The sequence below is a fragment of the Parus major genome, chromosome 2 (genome assembly GCF_001522545.3).
Source record: "Parus major isolate Abel chromosome 2, Parus_major1.1, whole genome shotgun sequence".
In the NCBI taxonomy this organism is placed as follows: Eukaryota; Metazoa; Chordata; class Aves; order Passeriformes; family Paridae; genus Parus; species Parus major.
This window is the reverse complement of record NC_031769.1, coordinates 63,578,281-63,601,867: the sequence shown is the minus strand read 5'-3', so window position 1 is coordinate 63,601,867 and position 23,587 is coordinate 63,578,281. Positions and strand designations below refer to the sequence as shown.

Genomic DNA, 23,587 nt, shown 5'->3' with positions numbered 1-23,587 from the left:
CCGAGCCCTCCCTATAAGGCACCGCCTCCTCCCGGCCCCGGCGAGGGCGGGCACGGGGCGGGGGGGACGGCCGGGGCTCCGCCGAGGGAGGGCAGAGCAAAGAGGAGAGATGGGGAGGCGGTGGGGAGCAGTGTCTGAGCAGGGGGAGAGGCTGTGCTGTGCTGTTCCATCACCCACCCAGCTGTCACGGCAGATGGTGGCCGTTTGCCTTTGTTGGAATCTACCCTGTCGGGAAGATTCCATTCACTGTTCGGGCCGCTCTGGGAGCAGACAGGGTCAATGAATATGTTGGATTCAACTTGGGTTTGGTCTACAAGCTGAACTCCTCTGACCTGAAGCCCTGAATCCTCCACACACTGTGCCAAAGTGAGATCCATTGCCTAATGGTTACTGGTTGGACTCAATTATCTCAGAGGTCTTTGCCAGTCTAAATGATTCTATGATTCTAACTGTTGGCATCTCCCAGGAGATCTATCTGTCTGTTAGGGAGGGACTGATGAGCAAATGTTGAGGCTGGCTAGAAAGGAAACAAAAAAAATCACACAGAACAGGAGCTACTGATCCCATCACAACCCGGCCACTGATGCACAGCAGAAAAAGAGTCAGGGATAGAAGTGGCTTTGTGATTAGAGTAGCAAGCACAGAATCTCACACCTTCAAAACTCATTTCTGTGTGCTAACAGTCTTACAGCTACTATAAAACATTTATTTAAACTGCCAAAGTTGGTTGAAAGTTTCCTGCTTCTTTATCCCTGCTTTTAATAAAGAAATATTTGGCATGTGAAATCAAAATAATATTTCTAAAAAACTATTAATATTTTTCATTTTTATTTTATTTTCTAAAGGAAAACTTGTCAAGAAATTACATATCCATACATGCACTTCCATAGCTGCCTTCTCACTTTGTGTTCATAGTTTGGTTGACCAGAGCCCAGAGATGTGTTTCCCAGTTTCAGTGGGACAAACAGTAGAAATAAGTTAAGGAGACTCAAGAAGTTAAGGAGTGTGGTGTAGGACTGGTGTCATCTTCACAAGCTAAAGCGTACTTGATGTACAGACGTGCTGTATTTGTCCAAAATGTAGCACTGGTGTTCTGGACCTCGAGATTTCCCTCCCAACTGGCTCTTTGTCCATGTACTACTTCAGCCCTAGCTTTCTCTTGGGTCTAGACACAGAGGTCCACCAAAGGCAGTGAGGATGGCAATTTTTCCGGGGATGCTGCCTGGCCAGAAATGATACTCCCAGGAGACTCACATGAAAGCGTCTCCTTATGTAACTTCTAACCCACTTTTACAAACACAAACTTGTTTGTTCAAGCTTCCAAATTCCATCATGTTAATCTACACTAACTCCCACAATTCCTGAGGTTGACCTGCCAGCTTTCCCCCTATTTCATCTTCTTCATAGGTTATTAATTTAATTCTTTGTGTGTCATTACAAACCACCTTGAAATACTGAGAAATACTTTTTCATACCTATTTTGTTTCCAGAGAAATTGTTCTCTAAACAGAAAATTTGCCTCTTTGTCCAAAAAACTCTGCAGAGCAAGTAGAGGTTTGGAAGCTGACTGACAGAGGAACATAGAAATGACCCAGTGCATTTCAATGCTTTGGCTTCACAATTTTTATTCCAATTTCTTTCTAGTCTAAAAAAATATGGGTTAGTGTGTCAAGCCAAATCTAGACCTAAGTATATGGTAATACAAGGTATTTTTGTCTCTCTTATTGTTTTGCTTTGTCTAAAACAGAAAGGAAATACATATTCAAGTTTGGGAAAGATGTCACATTTCTATTTTCTTCAGTTCTTTGTTCCTGATACATTATATTCATACTAATTGATTTATTTTTTTTTTCCTTAACTATTTCCTTCGATGGTAGCAACTTTCTTTTTTATAAAAACAATAGTGTCTCCAGTGAAGAATCAATAGGATTCTGGTGGCATCTAAGAGAAGCTGTAATAGCATTATGGATATTTTTAACACCTATCTAATGACCTGAATTTGGAGATTTAAGGGCTGTGGCAGGATTTGGATTCATATGTTTTGTGGGGAGAGTGATGCTATGCATTTAGTTATATCCCAAGCAGCAAGCACAGCAGACCTCTGCCAGTCAGTTTTCAGTGATTGTTGAGTAGTATATTGTCCTGAGACAAAAGGCAGAAAAATAAATTGACATATGAACAAATAGACTTGCTTAGTTCCAGCTGAAATTCCCTGAAAACAAGCAGAGAAAGAAGTGGCAATTTAAACAGCACTGCATTCTGGGGCAATGCTATTACACAACCACCACTGTTCAAAGTGCAATACCACAGGGAGTTAGCTTGAACACTGCTGGTCCAGGGCTTGTTCTAGGTTGTACTTTATCACAAACTACCTAATTTACAGAATCACAGACTGGTTGAGGTGGGAAGGGACGTCTGGATATCATCTGGTCTAATCAACCTGCTCAGGCAGGGTCGCCTACAGACGGCTGCCCAAGGTGGTGCCCAGTCAGGTTTTGGATATCTCTGCATCTTAAGAAAAGCACCTTTGCATTGCAATGACTTCAGAGCTGATAGGTCCCACTGGGCTTGTAGCTCAGTAGGAAGCAGAGTGGACAAGGTACCACTGATCAGTCAACTACCACCAACACTCAGCTCCCACTAAGTTTCAATCAGCAGGAGAAAGTTTTAGTTCAGGAAAGTGTTTCTGTCTCCCATTACCATGTCACCTAGTAGCAGTCACTGCTCTTGACCATGACCTCTTCCAAAGTTTGGAATTTAAACTCAGGACATGCCTGTTTCACAAAATTGTCCTGTCAGCAGCATCTATCTAACTCACTGGCAAAATGTCTCTTCTGTCTCTGAGCATCTAGCTCAGATGAAAGAGGATATATTTCTTCTGTTATCCATTCTTTTTCTAATTTTTTTGGCACGAGACAATGGTTATGTGCCTGCAGATTTTGATTTTGCTATTGACACCATGGGGAGTTACAAAGTCAGTGTGACATAATTTTATAGAATCACAGAATGGTCTGGGCTGGAAGGGACCTTAAAGATCATCTAGTTCCAAGCTCTCTGTCATAAACAGGGGCACCTTACTTTAGATTAGTTTGTTCAAGGCCCCATCCAACCTGGCTTTGGCCTCTGCCAGGGGTTGGGCATCCACAGCCACCTTGAGAAACCTTCTTTCAGTTCCTCACCACCCTCACAGTAAAGAATTTATTCTGTATATCTAACCTAAATTTCTCCTCTTTCATTTAATTTTTGTTAATTTTCATTAATCTTATTAAGTCAGAACTGTCAGTAATAAAACTGCATGGAATCAAATCTGAGTAATCAGGCTGAAGTGAAAATTTGGGAGTTTATTCCTTTGTTTTTCTCTGGTATGGTTATTTCTTTCTAAATGCTATTTTCAGCTTTGAAACTAAACTGTTGTGATATGTCTGTAAAGCTAAAGCTTGTGTTAAATTGCCAGCTGCGAGCAAGTAAAATGAAAACTAAGTAAAAATAAATTTATGCACTGAATCGAGCAATTGTGGAGTTCTGAAGTTTTTGTAGTAAATATTTTGTTTTAGCACCCTCTCTCGGACACAAACCAGCACTGCTGGTATTTACTCTTAAAAGACTTGGCTAAAGCTGGAAAGCATTTGCAACAGGAAAAGTCCTTGGCTGCCATCACAGATACAGTTTAGTTATGTATTTTTGTATTCTATAAATTAACATAAGTAGAATTTTCTCATCCCTCTTAGGCTTATCATCTTCACACAAATAGTCTGTGCTGTTCATTTAAGTCAGCCAAGAACTGGGAAAAGTATGAGAGCTCAAAAGCAAATACTGAAGGTGAGTTGCTACAAAAGACCGTAGTTCTTTGCTGTCTGCATGTCTCTTGTGAGGAGTGTTAACTTGTGGGGGTGTTAACTGCTGTGAATTGTGAATTGTGGATGAACCTGAATGTTCTCTCTTACAGCCAGTAGTATTTGGTGTTAGGGTAGCTTGTGGAGGTCCCAGCTTGGGACCGTGGTCTTGCTATGTTGAGTCCTGCATCCAAGAGCTCAGGGTGTCATGAGTAACAGTGTAACACAGAGGGGAAGGGGGGAAGCTGTTCCTCTGTATTTCCACCTAGAGAAAGAGAAGTGTATTAATGCCAAAAGAAATGGGAAGGTCAACAAGTACATTCTGGATAGCAGAAGGGGCTACAATTTGCACCTTCTCCATGAACTATACCTACCTGTCTGGCTTCTGGGGTAAAACTGATAGGCAGTCAAGTTCTTATACATTATTTTGGCTGCAGTAATTGATATGGTTGCCAGTTGCCTTCAGAGATACTGTATGTGCCAAGAGAAGGATTAAAAAATTAGGACACTGTAGAGCAAAAACCACCTGGATTACTTTAACTTGCTCTTCCTGCCCATATTAATTTTACTAAGCCTTATTTGCAATAGCCGTCGGCAAGGCTCCCACTTCATCAGTGCAGGGTGCGCATGATAATAAACAAACGGGAGGCCATGAATGACAGAAGAATCTGGAAAAGGACAAAAAAAACCCTCAAAAACCAAGTGGCTGAAACTCTTTTTCAGGACAATAAATGCCTTATGTAGAATAGTTTCTATGCTTTTTACATGTAAGTTTTTACAGCTAGTCAATGATGTAATTCTTCCTTCTGCTGTCTCCCTCTAGGTAACCAAGTGTGAGTTTGTTGAATTGCTGAGCACTTGCAGCAGTAGCCAACAACAGCAAAAGCTGTGCTACAAATAAAGGGAGGCATGATATTTTCCCCACAAGCCAGCTCAAAAGCAGGCCAGAAGGGGCAATCAGAAATCAGTTGATACTTCAAATGTGTCTGTCTGTCCCAGCCCTCTCCCAGGTGAAGGAAGAATAATAAGATCCCTCCCCTTGTCTTGCTATGCAAACACAAACAGTGGTTAACTGGCTGCTGTGAAATAACTGGTTGGTCTAGATGCATCAGCTCTCACACCCTGAAAATAAGATTTGTGCCCTCAGCATCTGCACCCCTCTTCCCTGCGCTAAAGAGTCTTTAGCTCTCTTATTCACAGCATTGTGGGGCCTTGCTGCTTTGAGGAAACGTGTCAAAAGCTGCTGCTGTGAGCCAGCCCATGGTTTGGTGCACTGCTGGGCAGAGGCCCCCTGAGTGTCCCCTCACCAGTCTGGTGCTTCAGTCCTCTGCTGCCTGATGGCCTGAGCATCCTCTTTTCCATCCCCCCAAAATATATCTCAGTGTGCCTGTGGTTCTACATGCTGAGAGAAGATGTGGCATGATTGATCAGTGTTGAGCATCACAGGAGAAAGTGTTCAATGTAGACTATCAATAGTATGCAGTGAGCATGTAACAAGAGGATGGCTAAAAGGTGATAATGTCATGAGTGAGATTTTTCCATCCTCCTCAGGGAATGGATGAGCTATATTCAATTCTGTGACTCTGCATCACACAGACACTTAAAGAACTCTGTAAACCAAGATTAGATTTGTGCAAGTAACGTTGCATCTGAACTTCAGTGAATAGAAAACCTGGTTACACATGTGTCCAACAGTAGTTCTGTTTTCTTTTCTGTGTGATTTTATGTGGTTTTGACAAAAAACAATATTCACATGGCACCTCACCTATTCCAAGTGCATCATCATTGCAATTGTACAGATTTTGGCACATTAGAGCATGAAATGATACCTAGTGGGATAGATGTGTATTTATTCATGTCATTTAACTTTCATCTGAAGAAAAGTCTTAGGTAAAATACATGTAATATGTTTGGGTTTTTTCATTCAGATGGAGATCTGCATATAAACCTTAACTGACACAAAGTGGGTCAAAATAATGGATTTATTTCATGCATTGGGAAATATAGAATAACAAAGACTGTGCTGACCAAATGGCTGGAGGAGGAAGAGTTTATTCTTGTATCTCATGGCTTGGTTACGGTGTAACACTCCCAATTACCCCTCACCTATAGATCTATCTCCTATTGAAGTGCCCTGGCCACAATGCCAGAAAGCCCTTTTTGTGTCTGTCCTGAGGACAATTTCAGTAGTTCATCCATACTGACATTCTTCAGTCTCAGGCAAGACATTAAAGTCTGGAGCTAGGAAGACTTATCCTTAGTGGAGCAGAACCAGGTTAGGGGACACTCAAACAAAACTGAAATAGCTTAAGTTCACAGGGCCTGAGAGGCTGTGTCCTCAGCTGCTGAGAGAGCTGGCTGATGTCACTGCAAGGCCACTCTGAACTATCTTTGAAACACTGGAGACTGGATGAAACCAAGCATCTCTTCTGTCAACAAGAGGAGAAAGAAGGAAGGTCTGGAGAACTACAGGCCAGTGACCCTCATCTCAGTCCCTGGAAAGGTCATAGAGAAAATCCTCCTGGAATTCATATGGCCTCCAAAACCATGAATGTCAAGGTAATTGTGACTAGTCAACACAGATTTATGGAAATTATGCCTAACTCACCTGATAGCCTTCAACAAGGTGACAAGCCTGCTGAATGAACTAGAGAAAGGGACACCTAAATAAGTAAAATTAAGGTTTTCCAAACGGAATATACATTGATTAGAAGGATTTTACCTGTACAGAACATAGGATAACTCTAATTGCTATGTGTTTTCATTTTTTACTTCCTAGTCTATTAGAATAATAGAATATGCTGAGTTGGAAGAGACCAAGGATCATCGAGTCCAACTCCTGGCCCTGCATGGGACACAGGACCCAAGAATCACTGTGTGCCTAAATTCCATATTGCCTTGAGCAGTACTATATATGTTTGATCATGTATGTGTGTGTATATATATATGCATGTATATTCAAGGCCTATATACATTGATCACATATATTTATTGCTCCAAAATTACTTGATTCCAAGATTAATTATTTCTTCGGTTCCAAATGCTGTGTGGTTCTGCAATGCTTGGGGATGTGACATGAATTCATTATTATTATTATTATTATTATTATTATTATTATTATTATTATTATTACTGCTATACCAGTTTGGAACCATAGGATGACATATTTGGAATATTTTAATAGCTCTAAAATGTGACAGCTATTTTACAGAAAAGAGAAGATAGCAGTCCCATATCCAGAGAACTTACTCTAACTGCAGATGATAAGCAAAAAATCAGAACAGTACAGCTAGGAGGAAGCTTATTTTTAAAAAATTATATGGTAGCAACTGTTACTACTTTGCTTTGTTTGCAGTACAAAAGAAACCTTGCTTAAGTATATGTAACAAGTACTGAGGCAAGACTTGTGATAACATTTACAGATTGGGAGTCATGTCAAACTTAAAACTTGGAAAATAACAGAAAACATGTTTCAAATTAAATGATACTTGCAAAAGACATGCTAAGTGGTTTAATACTCCAGGCAAAGTATTAAACATGGCTTGGAATGTTGGGAAAAGAAGGCTAGGATGAGAAAGAAAGAACTCTAGTTCTAGTTCTTGATGAAATGACAGCAAATTTAAGGATGTGGGACTGCACGTGCAGGTAATTTTGGTTTACAGGTAGGTTGAAAGAAGGATGCATGTGGAATGCTCAGAGTCCAGGAAAACAATGAATTTTTAGTTTTACTTAAACAGGGAGTTTTTTAAATACTACATAAAAGAAACTAAGAACTGGACTAGCTTTCTCCAACGTGTCACTACAATGGTGGCATGCCCATGGGAAACTAAGCTTTCTGTATTTACTGGATTTACACACGCTTCCAGTAGTTTTAGAAACATTAACCAGCACACTACCAAGGAAAGCTATAACTTTTTTCCAGTGCCAACAGCAAAGTCCGTATCACAATCAAGATTATCTCACAGTTCTGAGAGATTCTATTTCCTCAGATTTCTTTTAAGTGGGAAGGGCCAGCTTTGATGTGCCACCATCACGTCAACAGAGGGCAAGAGCCAAGGTCAGGTGGAGTTCGAACAAGCCGAGGTGTAGAACCGCTTCCTTGACTGAGGCCTGGATACTCCTGTTGTCCCTTTATACGATCCTACTGGGGGGACGCAAGGACAGGAATGGCAAGAGGGAGAAAGAGGATTAAGAGATCACTTTGCCCCATCCCTAAATCTAAGTCATAGAGTGATGGAATCATAGAACGGTTTGGGTTGTGAGGCACCTTAAAGATCATCCAGTTCCAACTCTGCTGCTCTGGGCAAGGCCACTTTCCACCAAACTGCCCAGAGCCCCGTCCAGCTCGGCCCTGAATCACCACCACCCCACCGTGTGTCCTACGGGCTCTCTGCCCGGCTCTGGGCTCCAGCCGCCGCCCCTGGGTTTTACCACAACAGCCGCTCCCCGTGCCCTCACACAGCCCTCACCGCCCCCCGCCATCACCACCGCAGGGCACACCGGGACTTGTAGTCCTCGCTGGCGGGAATCCCCCTTCCGCTCCGGCCCCTGAGGAGGAACATGAACTACAATTCCCAGCATGTCTCGCGCACCGCCCCGCGCCAGCGCGATGCCCCGGGAGCGCCGCCCCTCCGCCCGCCGGCTCGGTCGGCGGCGGCAGGAGGATCGGGAGCGGGGCTACCGCGGCCGCCGGCCCGGCCCGGCCCCTGTCGGCTTCCCCCGGCCGCGCCATGTGGCAGAGCATCGGGCTGACCCTGCTGGTGATCGTGGCCACGTTGGCCTGCGTGCTGCTCTTCATGCTGTGCGGTGAGAGCCGGGGCGCGGGGGGGCGGCTGCTGGCCCGGCTGCGGCGGGCGGTGCTGGTGCTCCCCGGCCGCCCTCGCACCGCCGCGCCGGGCTCGCAATCTGTGGTGGTTCCCCTTGGCTCCGATTGACTGAGGGAAGGAAAAGGGCACCGTGCCCCGGCGTGTGGGGGAGCGTGTGTGGTGCGCAGCGCCCTCTTTTTGTTCCCGAGTCACTTCCAGCCTTGATATGCTGTCGGAACCTTACTTCGGTATTTAATTCCGCGTTTCCTCTGAAACTGAGGGCTTTATTTAGTGATGGGACTCCTGAGCAGTCACCCTGGGCGGATTCTACCGGTCTGAAATGCCGGTGATTGCCGGAAGTAAACTTGGGACTGGCATCGCTCAGCTTGTGAGATGTGCTTGCTAGAATGGATTAAAGGCAGCTCTTCGGAGGTTTTCTCCATCTGCTGTGCCTGCAGGGAGAGGCCAAGAGGATATGGCCTTGAACCGAGACAGGGGAGATTCAGATTAGATGTGAGAAAAACATTTTTTCACTGTTAGGGTGGTCGAGGATTGGAACAGGTTGCCCAGGGAGGTGCTGGAGTCACCATCCCTGGAGGTGTTCAAGAGGTGGATGTGGCTCTGGGTGATGTTTTAGTGATTTAGGGGTTACAGTGGCAGTGCTGGGTGAATGGTCGGACTGGATGATCTTAAAGGTTTCTTCCAACCTTGATGATTCATCCAAGACTTGCTTTGTTTGTTTTATTTCAATGGGAGGGTTATTTCAATGGGAGGGATGGCTTCCAGATCTGTTGGAGTTCTTGGAAGGTATCAGCAGTGCAGCATGTGAATGTTGTGGCCAATATGTGGAACTTGGAGCTCTCAAAGGAAACACAAACCACACCAGTGAATTCAAACTATGCCATAATATGTGATGAGAGTCTTGTGAGACTTAGAACCACTTAGAATCCTACCTGTCACCTTGGTGACAGGTGGGTTTACAAGTGGTCTCTGAAAAACTGAGGGAGCAAAGTGAAGACTGATGTTTAATAGTTTAAAAACTTCTAATTGTTGTCAAAAGACAAAGCATTGTGAAAATATTTTGCATTATCAAGGAACTGGATAGTGAAATGGGAAGTGACACCCAGTATTAACATGTATGAAGTAAGGCACATAGAATGTGTGAAATGTATACACATGTATTTTGTGTGGAGAAATATAATGGAATCAAACTGAGTGGCTGTTATCCCAAAGAAAGGATAAGCTGAAGTAATTGCAAGCATTTTTCCAAAATATCTCTGTAATGCTTTTGTAGCTAGAAAACAGGCAAATCAAACATTAGAAGCCTGAAACAGAAGAGAAAATGTCATTGTACTGCTATAAGAATCATCTTGGTGCATGTGTCTCACCCAGTGTATTTTCTTGTTAAAGTGTATTACCTCATTAAAAATTTGAAATCTTAGTTTCTTTTTAAAAAGACAGTGTTTCCTTAGCAATTCTTTGTTGAGAGCTGTGAAATTATTTCTGCATGAAGAAACTCTAAACAGGTTAGATCTGTCAAGACTGGAATAAGAAGAGTTGGAGTACATGAAGTTAAATGGTCAAGCAACAGGCTGAAAACAAAAAAATTGTCCTTTACACAATGGGAAAATAATTTGCAAGCTCATTAACAAGGAATATATTGGATGCTGAAACTTCTGTCATTTAAAGTTCCTGGAAGAAAGGTCAGCATCTTGGTCATTATCTTGGGTGAGGAAATCTGTGAAATACTGATAACTGGAACTGCAAGGCTATGCTTTGCTTGGTCTTGTGCTCTTTTCCTGCATGTCCTGTACTGTCTGTTGTTACAGACTAACAGTGACCTAAGTAGATATTTATTCAAGTTTCTCTACCCTCATTAGGTATTGACTGGCCACTTTTCAACTTTTAGAAGATGCAGCACGGTAATTGCTAGGGTTTTTATATTTAAGTACGCATATAAGATCTTAGTATCTTGCTGAAAGAGTAATACAATTTTGCAACCTGCTGTTCAAACTCAGAAACAAGCATCATTTCCCTCAGGCCTTTTTGAGGCCTTTTGACTGTATATGACAACTGAAACTGAAATGCTAAGCACTAAATTTGGCTGCTAACAATTATTTGCCTAGTGCTTTCTTGGTTAAAGAAAGCAGAAGTAATTAATAACTTTAAGTGGCTTGTAAATACCTAACTGTTTGGAGTTACATATTGGATATTCATTTTGAACTCCATGAATACTTTGCTTTGAATCCTTTATTATATTTTTATTTAATCAGTGTCAGACTTTATAAAATGATTGCTTTAAAGTCACCTAGATTTCAGATGTACTAAACACAGGAAGGTTGTGACACATTCATTGGGTTTTTTGGGGAGGAATTTGAACCATTACCATGTTAGAAGTGTCTCAGTGGGATTTGATAGTGATTTATAGTATTTGTAATTATTTTTCCATCACTCAGCATTTATTAATTAATTCATATTGGTTATACACTTATACTTCTCTTGCCATGGAAAATATTCAAGGAAAACAGTGTCAAGACCACTACTGGGAAAAAAAAAAGAAAAAAAAAAAAAAGAGTACTTTGAACTTAATTGTTTATCTGTGCTAGTGACAGGCAGTTTCCCTGGGAAGGCTGGAAAGAATAGTGACTTGTTGGTAAGAAGGTGGAGAAGAAGCTGCCTAAGTGCTGTGTGTGACAGGATATGAGCAAAGGCCAGCCAGTGAGACATACAAATTAATGGACAAATCTGACATAGCAAGGGCTGGATATAATCTGGAGTAAGCCTGATCTGATGATGAGAATATTTTCCAGACATCTGACAAGAGGTGTTGAAACAGCCTTATGAGAAGAGGGGTAAAGAGTGTAAAGAGGTGGGACTTGGATTTTGAGTGGCTCATAAGAGGACTCATGGTGTGATTGCCTGCAGAGAATAATAAACTTAAATATCCAGGAAACATCCTGGGATCATGTGGGTTTCTGCCCATTCACATATGATGTGATAAATGCTATCAAAACTTAAGTAATGAGAAAAAACATTTACTTTACCATATTTTTTCAAAGTGAAAAGACAAAATCCAGAGCACAAATTATCAGAAGTTACTTTGGCTGGTTCTTCAGCAGTGTGAATTAGGCATTTATGTCTGTAAATGTAGTTTGAATAAATGACCTGATTTCCTTTTCTTTAAAACATGTCTGGATGCTGGCAACTGCTACTTTCAGTGTTAATCTGAATTAGTTAAGAAGCAGGGGAAGCTTGCAGCTAGCATTTGTAAACTGATCACATCTGACATAGAAACCATTGAGGTACTGTAAAAACAGCAAATTTTCAGCTGCTCTTTTAAAAGTGGGACTAAGATAACTTGCTCCCACTTTTTTTATTCCTACCTTTTCTGATTTTCTAGTGGTCTTATTGCTGCTTTCATGTATTCCATGTACTTCTGAGATCGGAGGAACTTGTACATAGTCAAGGATATAGGATAAAATAAAATACCAGCCAAGGTGAATTCTGGTGCTGCTTACCTCTGTGTATTTGTTTTATTTTCCCAGTGTAGTAATGCATGAAGCCAAGTGAAATTGCCAAAGTACATTCACTGGAACAGATGGAAACGTTCATCTCATTTGGCAAAAGAGGCTAATGAAATGCAGATTGAGACATACAACCTTAAAATAAAAAATCATGTAACTCTTAAGTGCTGAAATGGATGTGTGGTTCACTTCACAAGTGTGAATTCAGTTGCAGATGGGAAAACATTTCAGCCCTAAATTCTGATTGAATAACCTTTCTTTAATGCTTTGTTTAAACAGTTTTGTAACTATCTTCAGTGAGTGATTCTTGGGAAATACCTTAACAGATGAGGAAAGTCATGCTTGATTAGACCATTTATAAAGAGAAAATATCCTTTAATTTGAAGTTGAGTTTTGAAACTGTTATAAATGGGCGATGAGAAGAAAACAAGTTTCCTTTTGCTCAGTCAGCAAGCAGCAAGTGGTAGTGTTGCATTAAATGGGAGCAGATTTAAGGAACTGTGCAGAGCCAAACACCATGTCACCTGATGTCCTCTGTTATCCCAGTGTCAGTGCTTCCTTCAGGCTGATCCACTCCATAGCAAAGCTATCCACTAGGGCAGTCAGTACACTAGTGTTGCACTTTTTCAGAGATGTGGATGAAGTGGCTTGTGCATGGTTGCTGGAGTTGTCTAACAGAGCTCAGAGAAGAACCCTGTTCTCCCAAATTTCAGGTTAGCATCTCTAGCTCCATGCTCATTTTTTTGCAGCTGTAGCTGCTTAGGATTTTCTGTGATGGACACTTCAGCATTTGAATATAGGCAACATTCACCATGGTGATACCCCAGTTCTAAATTAGTACCCATGTTCTGGCATGATAGGATCCTATTTTCAGATCAGCAGGGACACAGAAGTAAAATCATCTTGCAAGACTGTACAGGAATTCCTCAGCAGGGTCAGAACTGAAAGCTCAGTCTTCTCTGGCTTGTGCAGTTATTGCATCACCGTCCTGCCTTTCTTGGTTTAATTTGTATTTCTCTTAGGAAAAATCAAGTTGCTTTTCCCCAGCACTCCATATTAACCCTGGGGTTTTCTTTAGCTTGCTTTTCCTGATTCAAATGGAAGAGGAAAATGTGCTCCAATAAAGAAAACTCTGTTAGCTGTTGCATACAAGCCAGTGAACTGTGATTGAAATAGATGGGCCTGAAACTTGTTATCCTTCACTTTTGGAGCGGGAGTAACTCTGTAGTTGGATCGCTGTTTCTTCCTTCCCCTTTACAAAGAACCAAGAGCTGATGTGGGAAGGAACAGAAAAAGTAGTTTTGATGAAGTCTAGTCAAATCATAAGATCTGTTTAACATCTGAATTGCATGGATGTTACACACATCCTCTGTGTTAGTCAAGGGCTTTGACTCACAGCCCCATCTTGACAATCACATTGCATCGTGTTTTGTTAGAGAGGGGTTGACATACTGATGCCACGGTACCAGGTGTGGCTTACATGTCTTTGCATGGCATCTGGCTGTGGCATTTTTAAGTGAGATGCTGGCTCCCAGCTTTTAATGAGTACTGAACTCTATAAAGCTGTTTTGCCTAGCTGCAAAACACTGGAAGATTGCAACACTGGATTCAGGTATGTGCTACATCAAGAGCTGGATCCCCTGCTTTGTGCTGCGCTGATGTGTGTTTGACCTGGCTTACTGCTTTGAGAGGCAACTTCTTTCGCCAGTTAGTGTAGAAATATGTATCATAGTCTGCATGTCATCACTGCTTGTTTGCTGAAGGCGTGTTGTGGGTGTGCTGTTTGGCTTCCACAGTCTGATTCCTTCAATCAAGCTAAGGATGATTTTAAAAGGTAAATCAAATAGCTAAAGAAAATAAAGCAAGCACTGAAAGATTAATTCTAATAAAATGTTTTGTGTGTGGAGCAGCTTGCCTGAACCAGAGTGGAGGTGTTAGAGATGCAAACCAATGGTGTCAGTTACCTGTCCAGGAAGAGCTCTACAGCAAAAACACCTGCAAAGCTAAACTGAGCAACATATAGGCAAGAATGCCTAGAGATGCCTATTTTCCTTTTTTTTTTGTGTGTGTATTTTAAATTAGTTTACTTTTTTCTTTTTAAACACAGTTCAGTATGGCACAGTGCTGGGTGTTACCATTTTGCAATGTTCTTAAGAGAATGAGAAAGTAATAGAAAATGCATTGCCTTCTGATCAGAGACAATATGAATCTTTTTCCAGGCTTTGTGTCTGTGTGTGTGGTTTTATTTAATGATGTATTTAGCAGGTATTGTTGCTGGAGATATTTTTTTCTTACCCAGAATGACTTATTCTTTAGTAGTCTGGTTATTTCCAATGAAATTCTTCTTTATTTAGTAACAGTGAGGTGACAGAGAGGCTCAGCTTAAGAGGCCGTCTTGATTTGGACAAGTGTGTTTGTTTTGGGATTATTTTTTTTTTTTAATTTTTTTTTTTTAAACTTTTCATCCAAGCTGGCACGGTAACTAGAGCAAGTGAAAGAAAGAAATCTTTCTACTTCAATTACTTTGTACATAAACGTTTCTGACACTGGCTAGGAGACCTTGTGAGGTTTTTGAAATTCTGCATTTCAAGCCTGGTTGCCCTCCCACTATTACCTTTGGCTAAGCCTGTTGCAATTTTCTTTTCACCCCGGTGCACTGTGGTTTGTTTCACCTGCCTGTTACCACTGGTCTGTTTGTTTGCTTGCTAGAACCAATCTTGTTGGCTGATTATTTACACTGTCTTGTTTGTAGTCTGTGGCTAGAGAGGTCCAAAGTCTATTTATGGTACTTGGGGTTTTGGATACTTAGACCATTCTGCTCTTCTCTCTAACTCAGACCAAACATTGAAAAGAAATTAATGTTGTTTTTCTTGAGAGTGTGAATGAAGTTTGTTCATTCTTTAGTATTTCCCCAACACACACCCTGTAGTAATTCTGGGTATTAAGTAGCCTGTTTGCAGTGATAGAGGAATCATGTGGTTCACTTTATTTAGCTTAAGTTAAAATACATCCTTTAATGGAATATTTATGTACACCAAATATACTCAAGTCATGCTTCTGTAAAGGGCCCTAAAAACCTTCTGGGAGCACCCTGAATATTTTTGGCTCATCCTCCTCCCTCTCCCCTTTCAATGGAAGCACCTTTCAAAGAGCTGCTACCTCAAATTTTACTTCTGAAATAAAAGAGAAGCCAAACTCAGCCACCTACCATCTTTTTTTAATTTTTTTAGGTGCAAGAGAATGTAATGCATTTGCAGGACGTCAGATTCAATTTAATCACAAGTCATTTAATGGCTTAGGTATTCATGGGAAAGGAAATAGTTGTATAGGCTCTAGGAATTAATTTAGATTATGAAAGGTTGTCATATAAAAGCTTGCCTTCAATTTCCTCAGGAGAAGAGGTTACTGAAGTTAAAGAAACTGCAGGATGTGAAAAGTATTCCAGGAAGGAGGAGAAGGGTGTGATCTTGTTTTTGTCATAAGAAATAAATTGTCTGTATTGACTGCGATTACAGAGGAAGAAGAAATACAGAGGTGTTGTGGTTATATAAGTGTTATTTATTCATTAGTTAGTTAGTTAGTTAGGCTTTCTCCCCCATTTCTAATATGTCCTGTTATCCATTCCCAGAAGTCTACTTCTGCTGGAAGCTGTGTAATTGGGAGGAGAGTTTTTCCCTGTAAAATAGGGTTCTTAATATCTGAATAGGTCCGCAGTATAGGCTTAAATAGCTGGCAAGAACCGAACTGAGAATGGGACTATTAATATATAAACCTGTGCAGGCCAGATGGGTGTTGGTGTTCCAAGCAATGTTTGTATAGCATTTGTTTTCAACGTGCTGTTTAAATTTTGCTCCACTTAACTGTATTTCACAGAGAAGATGTACTCCTGTTTGGTGGATTCTCTTATAATGGAGATTCTGGCTTAGGTTTAAATACATTTATATCTGCTTTTTCAAGGTTTTTTTGTTGCCTGTTACAGAAACACTTAGACAAGACAGAGGAGGGAGGAGCAGCAGGTGTAATTTTTAAGATAGATTCTAGAAATGTGGCCATCTCAGCTCTTTATTTGCATAATTTTGGGACCTGGAGTATTTTAACAGTGGAGCAGAACATAGTTTTACCACAGAGCATTCATTTTATTTTAGTGGGATTTAGGCATGGTGAGGGATATCATTGAATTTGGGGAATGTGGTTTTCTAGTGAATATAAGGAAGACCGTGTCCATTTCAGAATAGGCTTTATTATAAAATATGATACTAACTTGAAGATATGAGCAAGTGTACTTAATAGTGATTATTTAAAATGTAATTTCTTACATTTTAATGTAATTTCTTTACATTTAAAATGTAATTTCCAGAATGGAGTGTTTGCTGAGTGAGGGGAGAAATTCTAGTGCTTTCACAGTGCCTGTGCAATGAATCCTTGAGTCCTTGTTTGAGATCTAACCACGGGACTTACCTTTTCCTGACAATTAAGACCTTTATATGTGTGGTGGCGATGGTGAGCACTCACCCACTTGATGTGGCAGATCAGTTTGGAATGTGTAAGGCTTTTCCTGGAGCTTAAATGTTGCTTCTGGGTGAGGAGGAACTTTATGAAGTTGAGTTGGTTTTCATAGGACTGTAACAAGGAGTGGATGTGTTGTGGAGGGCTGTTGGGGTTGGCAAATAGAGGATGGGAGCGGATCAAATTTTTTTTTTGTCTTTTGTGATAAATTTTGCCGGAGAACTGACTATCAATTTGTATGAAGTAACTAAGCAGTACCTTTTTTCTTTTTTCTGCAGGATGGTATGTGGTCTGGCAATTGTTTTTGTCTAAATTCAAATTCCTGAGAGAATTGATAGGTGATACGGGGTCCCAGCAGGGAGACAACGAGCCTTCAGAAACTGAAACTGAACAGGAAACTCCGCCCTCTCATCAGAGAGGGAGACAGAAATCGGCTCGGCAGCGAAGGGCACCTACGGAAGACACGACTTAAAAGTACTCCGCTGAACTTCTGAGTAACTGTGAATGGTTACCACCTCTGCACTGCATCCTCCAGTGGTGTGATCTTACTGAGAAACTGACCTGAGGTAACACTGATCCCTGTGAACCTGTACTTCTGAGCTACCGATGGATGATGCTGCTGCGGTAGAGGTTCAGGGGGGGCTTCAGCAGCAAGTCACAGAATACTGGAAGAATGGAGGGGTGGAGAGAAATCTCCATCACAAAAATGCTGAGCTCCTGTATCTCCCGTCTAAGCACGCAGATGAAGAACAGGTTCTGGACCATAGGCTTAGCCTTTCCATTAGTCTGAACACAGTAAACATTTCAGACTTGAAATAGTTTATAAATTATTTTTTCTTTACAGCACTGTAACTACATATAGTGAAACTGAGTTTTATTTCCTTAGCTGTATATGAATATATATATATTTTTTCAACCTTGGGAAAGCACGTGAACTAAAATATCAGTTGAAAGAATATCCTGCTTTAGAATGTATTCGAAAGTGAGATTTTAGTTAAGTTCTTGTATATATAAAAAGTATAAATGAAATATGAAAAATCCTGTTAGGTGCACATGATTTGGAGGTTTTTATTTTCTCCCCCTTTTTAAAAAAAAGGAGATGCAAAGAAATCAATTGGATGACAAGACCTGTTTTCTTGGTTTTGATATAGAAGAAGGATTTTAAGTTAAACAGTCCTGCTAGGCTTCTGAATGTTTTTCCTGAACCTTTTACTCCAAGTCCAACCTATGCTGGAGACGGGAAGATACCTGGGTTATGCACTACTCACTGTTTCAGATTCTGAAGTGTCATCTTTGATATTTGGATACTGAGCACTTCTCTTAGCTCTCCTTGTACACCTTTATGTCAGGTATTTGGTATCTAACATAACTTTCTCCTAGAAGCAGTTAAAACTCTCTTACAAGTGTGTCAGACATCGCTGGGACCCTCTGACAGTGTTCCAGCAGGGAGTTCAGTACCTCATGTTTGCTGGAGGACTTACAGATTTTTACCAGTAATCAGCAGTTGCTCCTGTTTTCTCTGAGGATGAGTTCTACAGCTATTTTGACATCTCACTGCAGAATGAAGAGCTCCACTTCTGTTTATCTAGCAGCTCTGAAGATTGATGCATGAGATTTTGGAAAGAGGAGGAACATGCATGTACCACCTCTGATGTGTGTATGAGAGAGAACTATCAACAGTTCTTGTCTTGAACAGCTTCAGTTTTCTCTCAACGTTTGGATATGTGGTAGTGTTTGGATCACTGTTCCATGTATAAAAACTTAATCAGGACTTTAAAATTGGTCTTGTATTTTCAGCTGTTAAGAAGCTTAAACCTATGGCTTCCAGATTGTGGTTTTGTTCAGTTATATGGCTAAAACCACCAGCATTTAGGTTTTTCATCAACTAGGCCTACATCTGGGAAAAGAGCACTCTGTTAGTGCCTTTATGTTTTAGTTTGTCAGTTTTGAACAGTGATCAAAATCCAATGAGGGGCATTAACTTCTTAAAATTATTTGGATGTTTCAGTATTAAAATATATAAAATAAGATCAGCCCTGACTTTCCGTTGGAATCTAAAAGACTTTGTTTCAGTTGCTAGCTTGTATATATTAAGCATAAGGTTACATTTTGAAGCATGGTTAGGCAGTACTATACACATATCCTGTAAACACATGTTGAAATACTGATTGTCTCCTCCTCTGCCCTGTGTGCTGGCAAGGGAATGTCTCATGATGGTTGATTGTTTGTTTTTTTTTTCCTGTCTTTTTTAGTTAGTAAAATTCCCATTTATTCAAACTGAGCAAAAGCAATCAGATTCTATTCCCTGCTGCTTTCAGTTTGCCTCACACAACTTAATGCCACAATTTTCTTGTGTGCTTGTCTTGTCACCTGGTGAGACTTCCAGTCTAGCAGTGCTAATCAAGTACTGAGACATTTTTCTTAAGAAATTAACATCTTTGTCTTAAGCTTTGCTAATATAGTAAGCTTTGCTAAGATAGGCTTACAAATAAAGATACTTACTCTGTACTGACATAGGATATTGACACTTCACTGCACTTCACTTTACCTGGACTGTAGTGCACAGAAGACAGCAAAAGGCTGATGCCTGTAGTGTCCCTGGCTGAAAAACAGTAACTTAGTCCCTGCTTCTAGGAGGTGTGAAGAAATGTGAAATTATGGCAATATACATGGCTAGTTCAGGGTAGCTCTGAAGGTGCAACAATTAAGACTCTGGAGCAATATAATGAAGGAGAAATCTGAGTGGGTTTGAATGCGGACACCAATCAAATATGCAATAAGATGGATGTGGAACCTCTGGGTAGCTCATCTGCTCTAGCCAAACAACTTCTTTCTCCCTTCCATGCTGTCTGTAGGTGTACATTTCACTCCCCAAAGTTCTTTTCAGTCTCTCTCTTTTTTTTAAACAGCTGATGCTACTTTTTTTTAAAGTTGTTGTGATGTATCTGCCAATAACACTGTCTGCCTAGTGTGTAGCTTTAATGATCTTACTAGTAGCAGGCCAAAGGTATATTATATAATGTGGTTTGGAGGACTTTTGAAATGCTAATGTCTTCTGTCAATGCATAATTTTTCTTGAAGGAAACTGTAGTGAAATCTTTGTACAGATTTCATGTACAGGGCCCTTCATGCAAACATGTAAGAGCGAAGCTGTGTGTATGGGATGCATACCTGTGATAAGACCTGGGTTGTGATTGCTGGCAGTCGCTCATGTCTTCAGGTGTTCTTACCAGTGTCCTTCTGAAATGTTAGTGGTGGGTAAGCACTTAAACTTTAATTCGCCCGTCCAAGTCTGAAACCTTATGAAAGCAACAGGTGACACAGTTGGTCTTGTTTTGTTCAGTGGGATCTATTTTTAAAACTATTGCCTTATTGTTGCAGCCATTATCTTGAATGTATTTTGGGTTCATATTTTAAATATATCATCTTTGTTGCAGGGGCTGTGTAACTTTGAATAAGCAGTAATTTCCTGTGTTGTATGTGACAGTGTTGCAATTTGTGATCACATTGCTGCTTAATACCAGGTTTTACACTGAACTAGACCTGTGTATGTCCTTACTGTTTCATTTGGAAATGACCAGCATAAAGAATGTGTTCAGTGTGGTCATTTCCTTCTTCAGTGTTACAGAACTGTACCTAAAGATTCTGTGGTTGTCTGTTTTCGTCATTAACTGTTCTTTTAACTGACTGCACAGATGAAAAATAAAGTAACCAAACTTGATAGGAATATTTGACTTGAGTGATTTTCTGATTTTCTTTTTTAAATGGACTTTTGTCTGTAGAATAAGACTGCTTGTTTGAGTGTGAAACACTACAAAAGAGGACTTATCAAAAGTCACATTCTAGCTGGTGTAATACCTGCATATGACTTCATTGTAAAGGACAGGTTTGTGTATATGTTTGTTGTTAGTAAAGGTGTTTTTTCTGCCTTGTATCTTGAAAGTTGTATATTCATTTTAGCAACTAAAAAACCCAAAACAAACAGTCAACCCCAAAGAAATCAAGCCACCTCCCCACTCTACTTTTTTTGATCTTTCTGAGATTGGTTGTAGACTCTAGTTTTTCTAAAACAAGTGTCTTGGTGAAGTAGGAAGTTCTTATTTTGGAAGTGAAGATGTACAGGAGTACATCTGAAGTGAGAACATATTTCATCCCTTACTGCTTCTGTTAAGTAAAATGCATACATTGTATCCTGGGTTATTTTATTTAATAAACAGACATTAAAAGAAGATTTTGAAGAAAAATCTTAAATCTCTTGAGAAAGCAACTGTTTCGCTGTTGTCCTACTCTACTCACTTGCAAAAAAAGGCAGCTAATGGAGTGCAGCAAAATGTCTTGGTGTTATGTGACGTGAGCACCTGGGTCTTTTCACCTCAGAAAATTGGATTTTTATGTGGTGGTGTGTGTTGGGGGCTAATATTAGTGAGAACCATCAGTGATGGGCAACTGGTGTCAGGTGCATGTGAAACATGTGCTTGCTTTTCTGCTTTGGCGCTGTTCCCGAGGAACCCCTTTGGCGTCCGTTCCAGTGGGGTGAATAAAGGTGCTGTTGGACAAGTTTGCCCCGAGTTAGTTCCATCAAAAGCTGTTTTAACTGGTACTAAGCCTTCCCTATGGGTGCCTGTGTACTATCAGGGGTCTCCTGTGGCCTTGAGTCTCTGTAATTAAAATACACAATCTTCAAAAAATACAAACAGTTTTAACATCTTGCTTGGGTTATACTTACATGGACATTTTTTATCCGTGATCAGATTGGAAGTTGGCAATATGTGAATATGCTGGGCTTTATGTTCAATGTTTGAGACGTGAATATTGCTGTGTTCTTCTTGTTGACCAGAAGCTCTTATGTTTTGATCATCCGTGGGTGTTTGTAATCACAGTGTTATCTCTGAAAGCTGTATGGAAAGGAGACATTTTGGCACTGCTTCACAGCGGCTGGGAAAAGGCTCTCATTTGGTCTGGGGTTAATGCTGACATGTAGCAGTGTTGGACTCCAGGCAAAAGAATTATTTTCACACAGGGGGACACTGCTATCAAGTATGTCTTGGGCTCTGTTTTCCATATGTTTCCATTCACAGGGCTTTTCAGTTTCCATAGTATGAAATGAATAGCACAAATGTTCCTTTAACTTTGGTAGCTGAGAGATTCTAATATGTAGGGAAAGATGGGATAGGACCATAATGTGACCCCTCTGCAGTCACTGTCAAAGTATAGTACACATACTATTTGTGGTGTACCTGCCTCTGCTGGCTTGTTTTGTGTGTACTGCCATCGTGACTCTCCCCAAATGCTGGCAGTGTACTTGAACTGAGAAGGGGAAGAAAAAGATGTGGGATCTGTGGCCTGAGAGGTACATACCTCTGAATCCTTCTCCCTAGGTCTGGGTGTGCTGAACATTTCAGGCGGCTGACTTCTGTCCACACTACTACAAATCCAGCCTTCTGAGCTGGTCACAGTGAAGTTTCAAAATGAGAAGTTGCATGAAACCTGTGTCTTCCTAAGAGCACTGCAAAGGAGAATACGTTGTTCCATGTCATATCTATTTCTTCTCATCTGCACTAGAGTATTTTAACATCTATAGGGAGTCGAAAGCCTTTTGCCAGCAAATTTGTTTGTTCACAAGTAACACAGGCTTAAAGCAGGTTTTGCTACTACTGTGTGCTGAGTTGAACCACTGGGGCTGTGTCAACGCTGAACTTTTGTTAAACTCAATATTTTAACTTCCTAGCACAGTACCCTGCTCTTTCTTATTTAAGGACTTAATCAGGAACCTTCTGTCTTTGTGAGAACTTCTTGTTTATTTTGAGTTAATTGCAGTTCCTGTGGCAAATTAGTCTTTTGATGCCAGATGCTCAGCTGTTAGCCCTTAACATGTTTAAAAATGTTAGGCAATTTCTGGGCCATGGAATGCATCAAAATCTGTCTCCTGCAGACCACTTGTTTCCAACATGACTGGTCTCGGTTTTTATAAATATAAAGAGTTGCTCCCCTCAGATTCTGGAAAGACCCTGCTTTGAGAACATCCTCAGGAGAAGCAAGAGATGCTGCCTGGTGACCTGGGTGGTTGCAAGAGGGCTGAGCTTGGTGCAGGGTGCAGGTGTCTGCAAGGCATAGGCAGAGGATGTGCTTAGCTTGGACATGCAAAGTCTGCAGCATCTCTGCAATGTTGATAATCCCTTAAAGCCCTCTCGTGTTGGTGGCTGGGTGACATCACCTCTGCTGTGACTTCTGATCCTGGCACAACTTGATTTTTGGTTTTCCAAGAACAGAAGCAGTCTGATCAACCTCTGGTGTCACTGGGTTGGGGGCACATTGTCAAACACTAACCAGCATGGGTACTACAGCCATGTGGGGAAACCTTCATCTTTCCTCCAGGCCAGCACTGAGGGCATGCCAAGGCAGGGAGCTGTGTATTTCATTTTGTAGCTATTTTTTTGTATTTTTTTTTCAGGTCTTTTATTGAGTTTCTGTTAGCCTCTTTATTTTCCAAAATCATAGAATCACAGAATGTTTTGGGCTGGAAGGGACCCTAAAGATCATCTAGTTCCAACCCTCACAGACATGGGCAGGGACACCTGCCACTAGACGGGGCTGCTCAAAGCACCATCCAACCCAACATTTTCAAGGACGGCTTATCCCCAGCTTCTCTGGGCAAAATCACGAGGTTCATTTAACATTTGTGGCACTGAAGTATTAGCAGTGACACTTACTGCAGCCTTAACTTTTACATTTTCCAAAAGATTCACATACCGAGAGTAGACCTGATTTTGCTTCTCCTTGTTCCCTTCTTCCAGGATGTCCTCACGTTTCTCCTGAGCCCTGAAGTGATGTCACAGATAGTGGAAAACGCTTATCCCTGAACCGGACACTGCAGAATCGGTCTGAAATACTAAATAAAGAAATAGAGAGTAAAATCCTG

The 23,587-nt window shown here is 40.9% G+C and overlaps 1 protein-coding gene across 2 annotated transcripts; it reads left to right on the top strand.

Annotated features, from left to right (window-relative positions):
• Positions 1-8,453: 8,453 nt before the first annotated feature.
• On the top strand, positions 8,454-23,587 carry SMIM13 (small integral membrane protein 13). 2 transcript variants are annotated; one of them, XR_004495940.1, is made up of 3 exons: positions 8,454-8,639; positions 16,947-17,234; positions 23,463-23,587. XR_004495940.1 is itself a non-coding variant. In XM_015620002.3 (2 exons), exons 1-2 carry the CDS (start codon positions 8,564-8,566, stop codon positions 17,138-17,140), a joined length of 270 nt encoding a protein of 89 aa, XP_015475488.1. In that variant the 5' UTR covers positions 8,454-8,563; the 3' UTR covers positions 17,141-20,402. The 2 variants fall into 2 exon arrangements, 1 of the variants encoding a protein (XP_015475488.1); XM_015620002.3 differs by lacking the exon at positions 23,463-23,587 and having other exon boundaries at positions 16,947-20,402.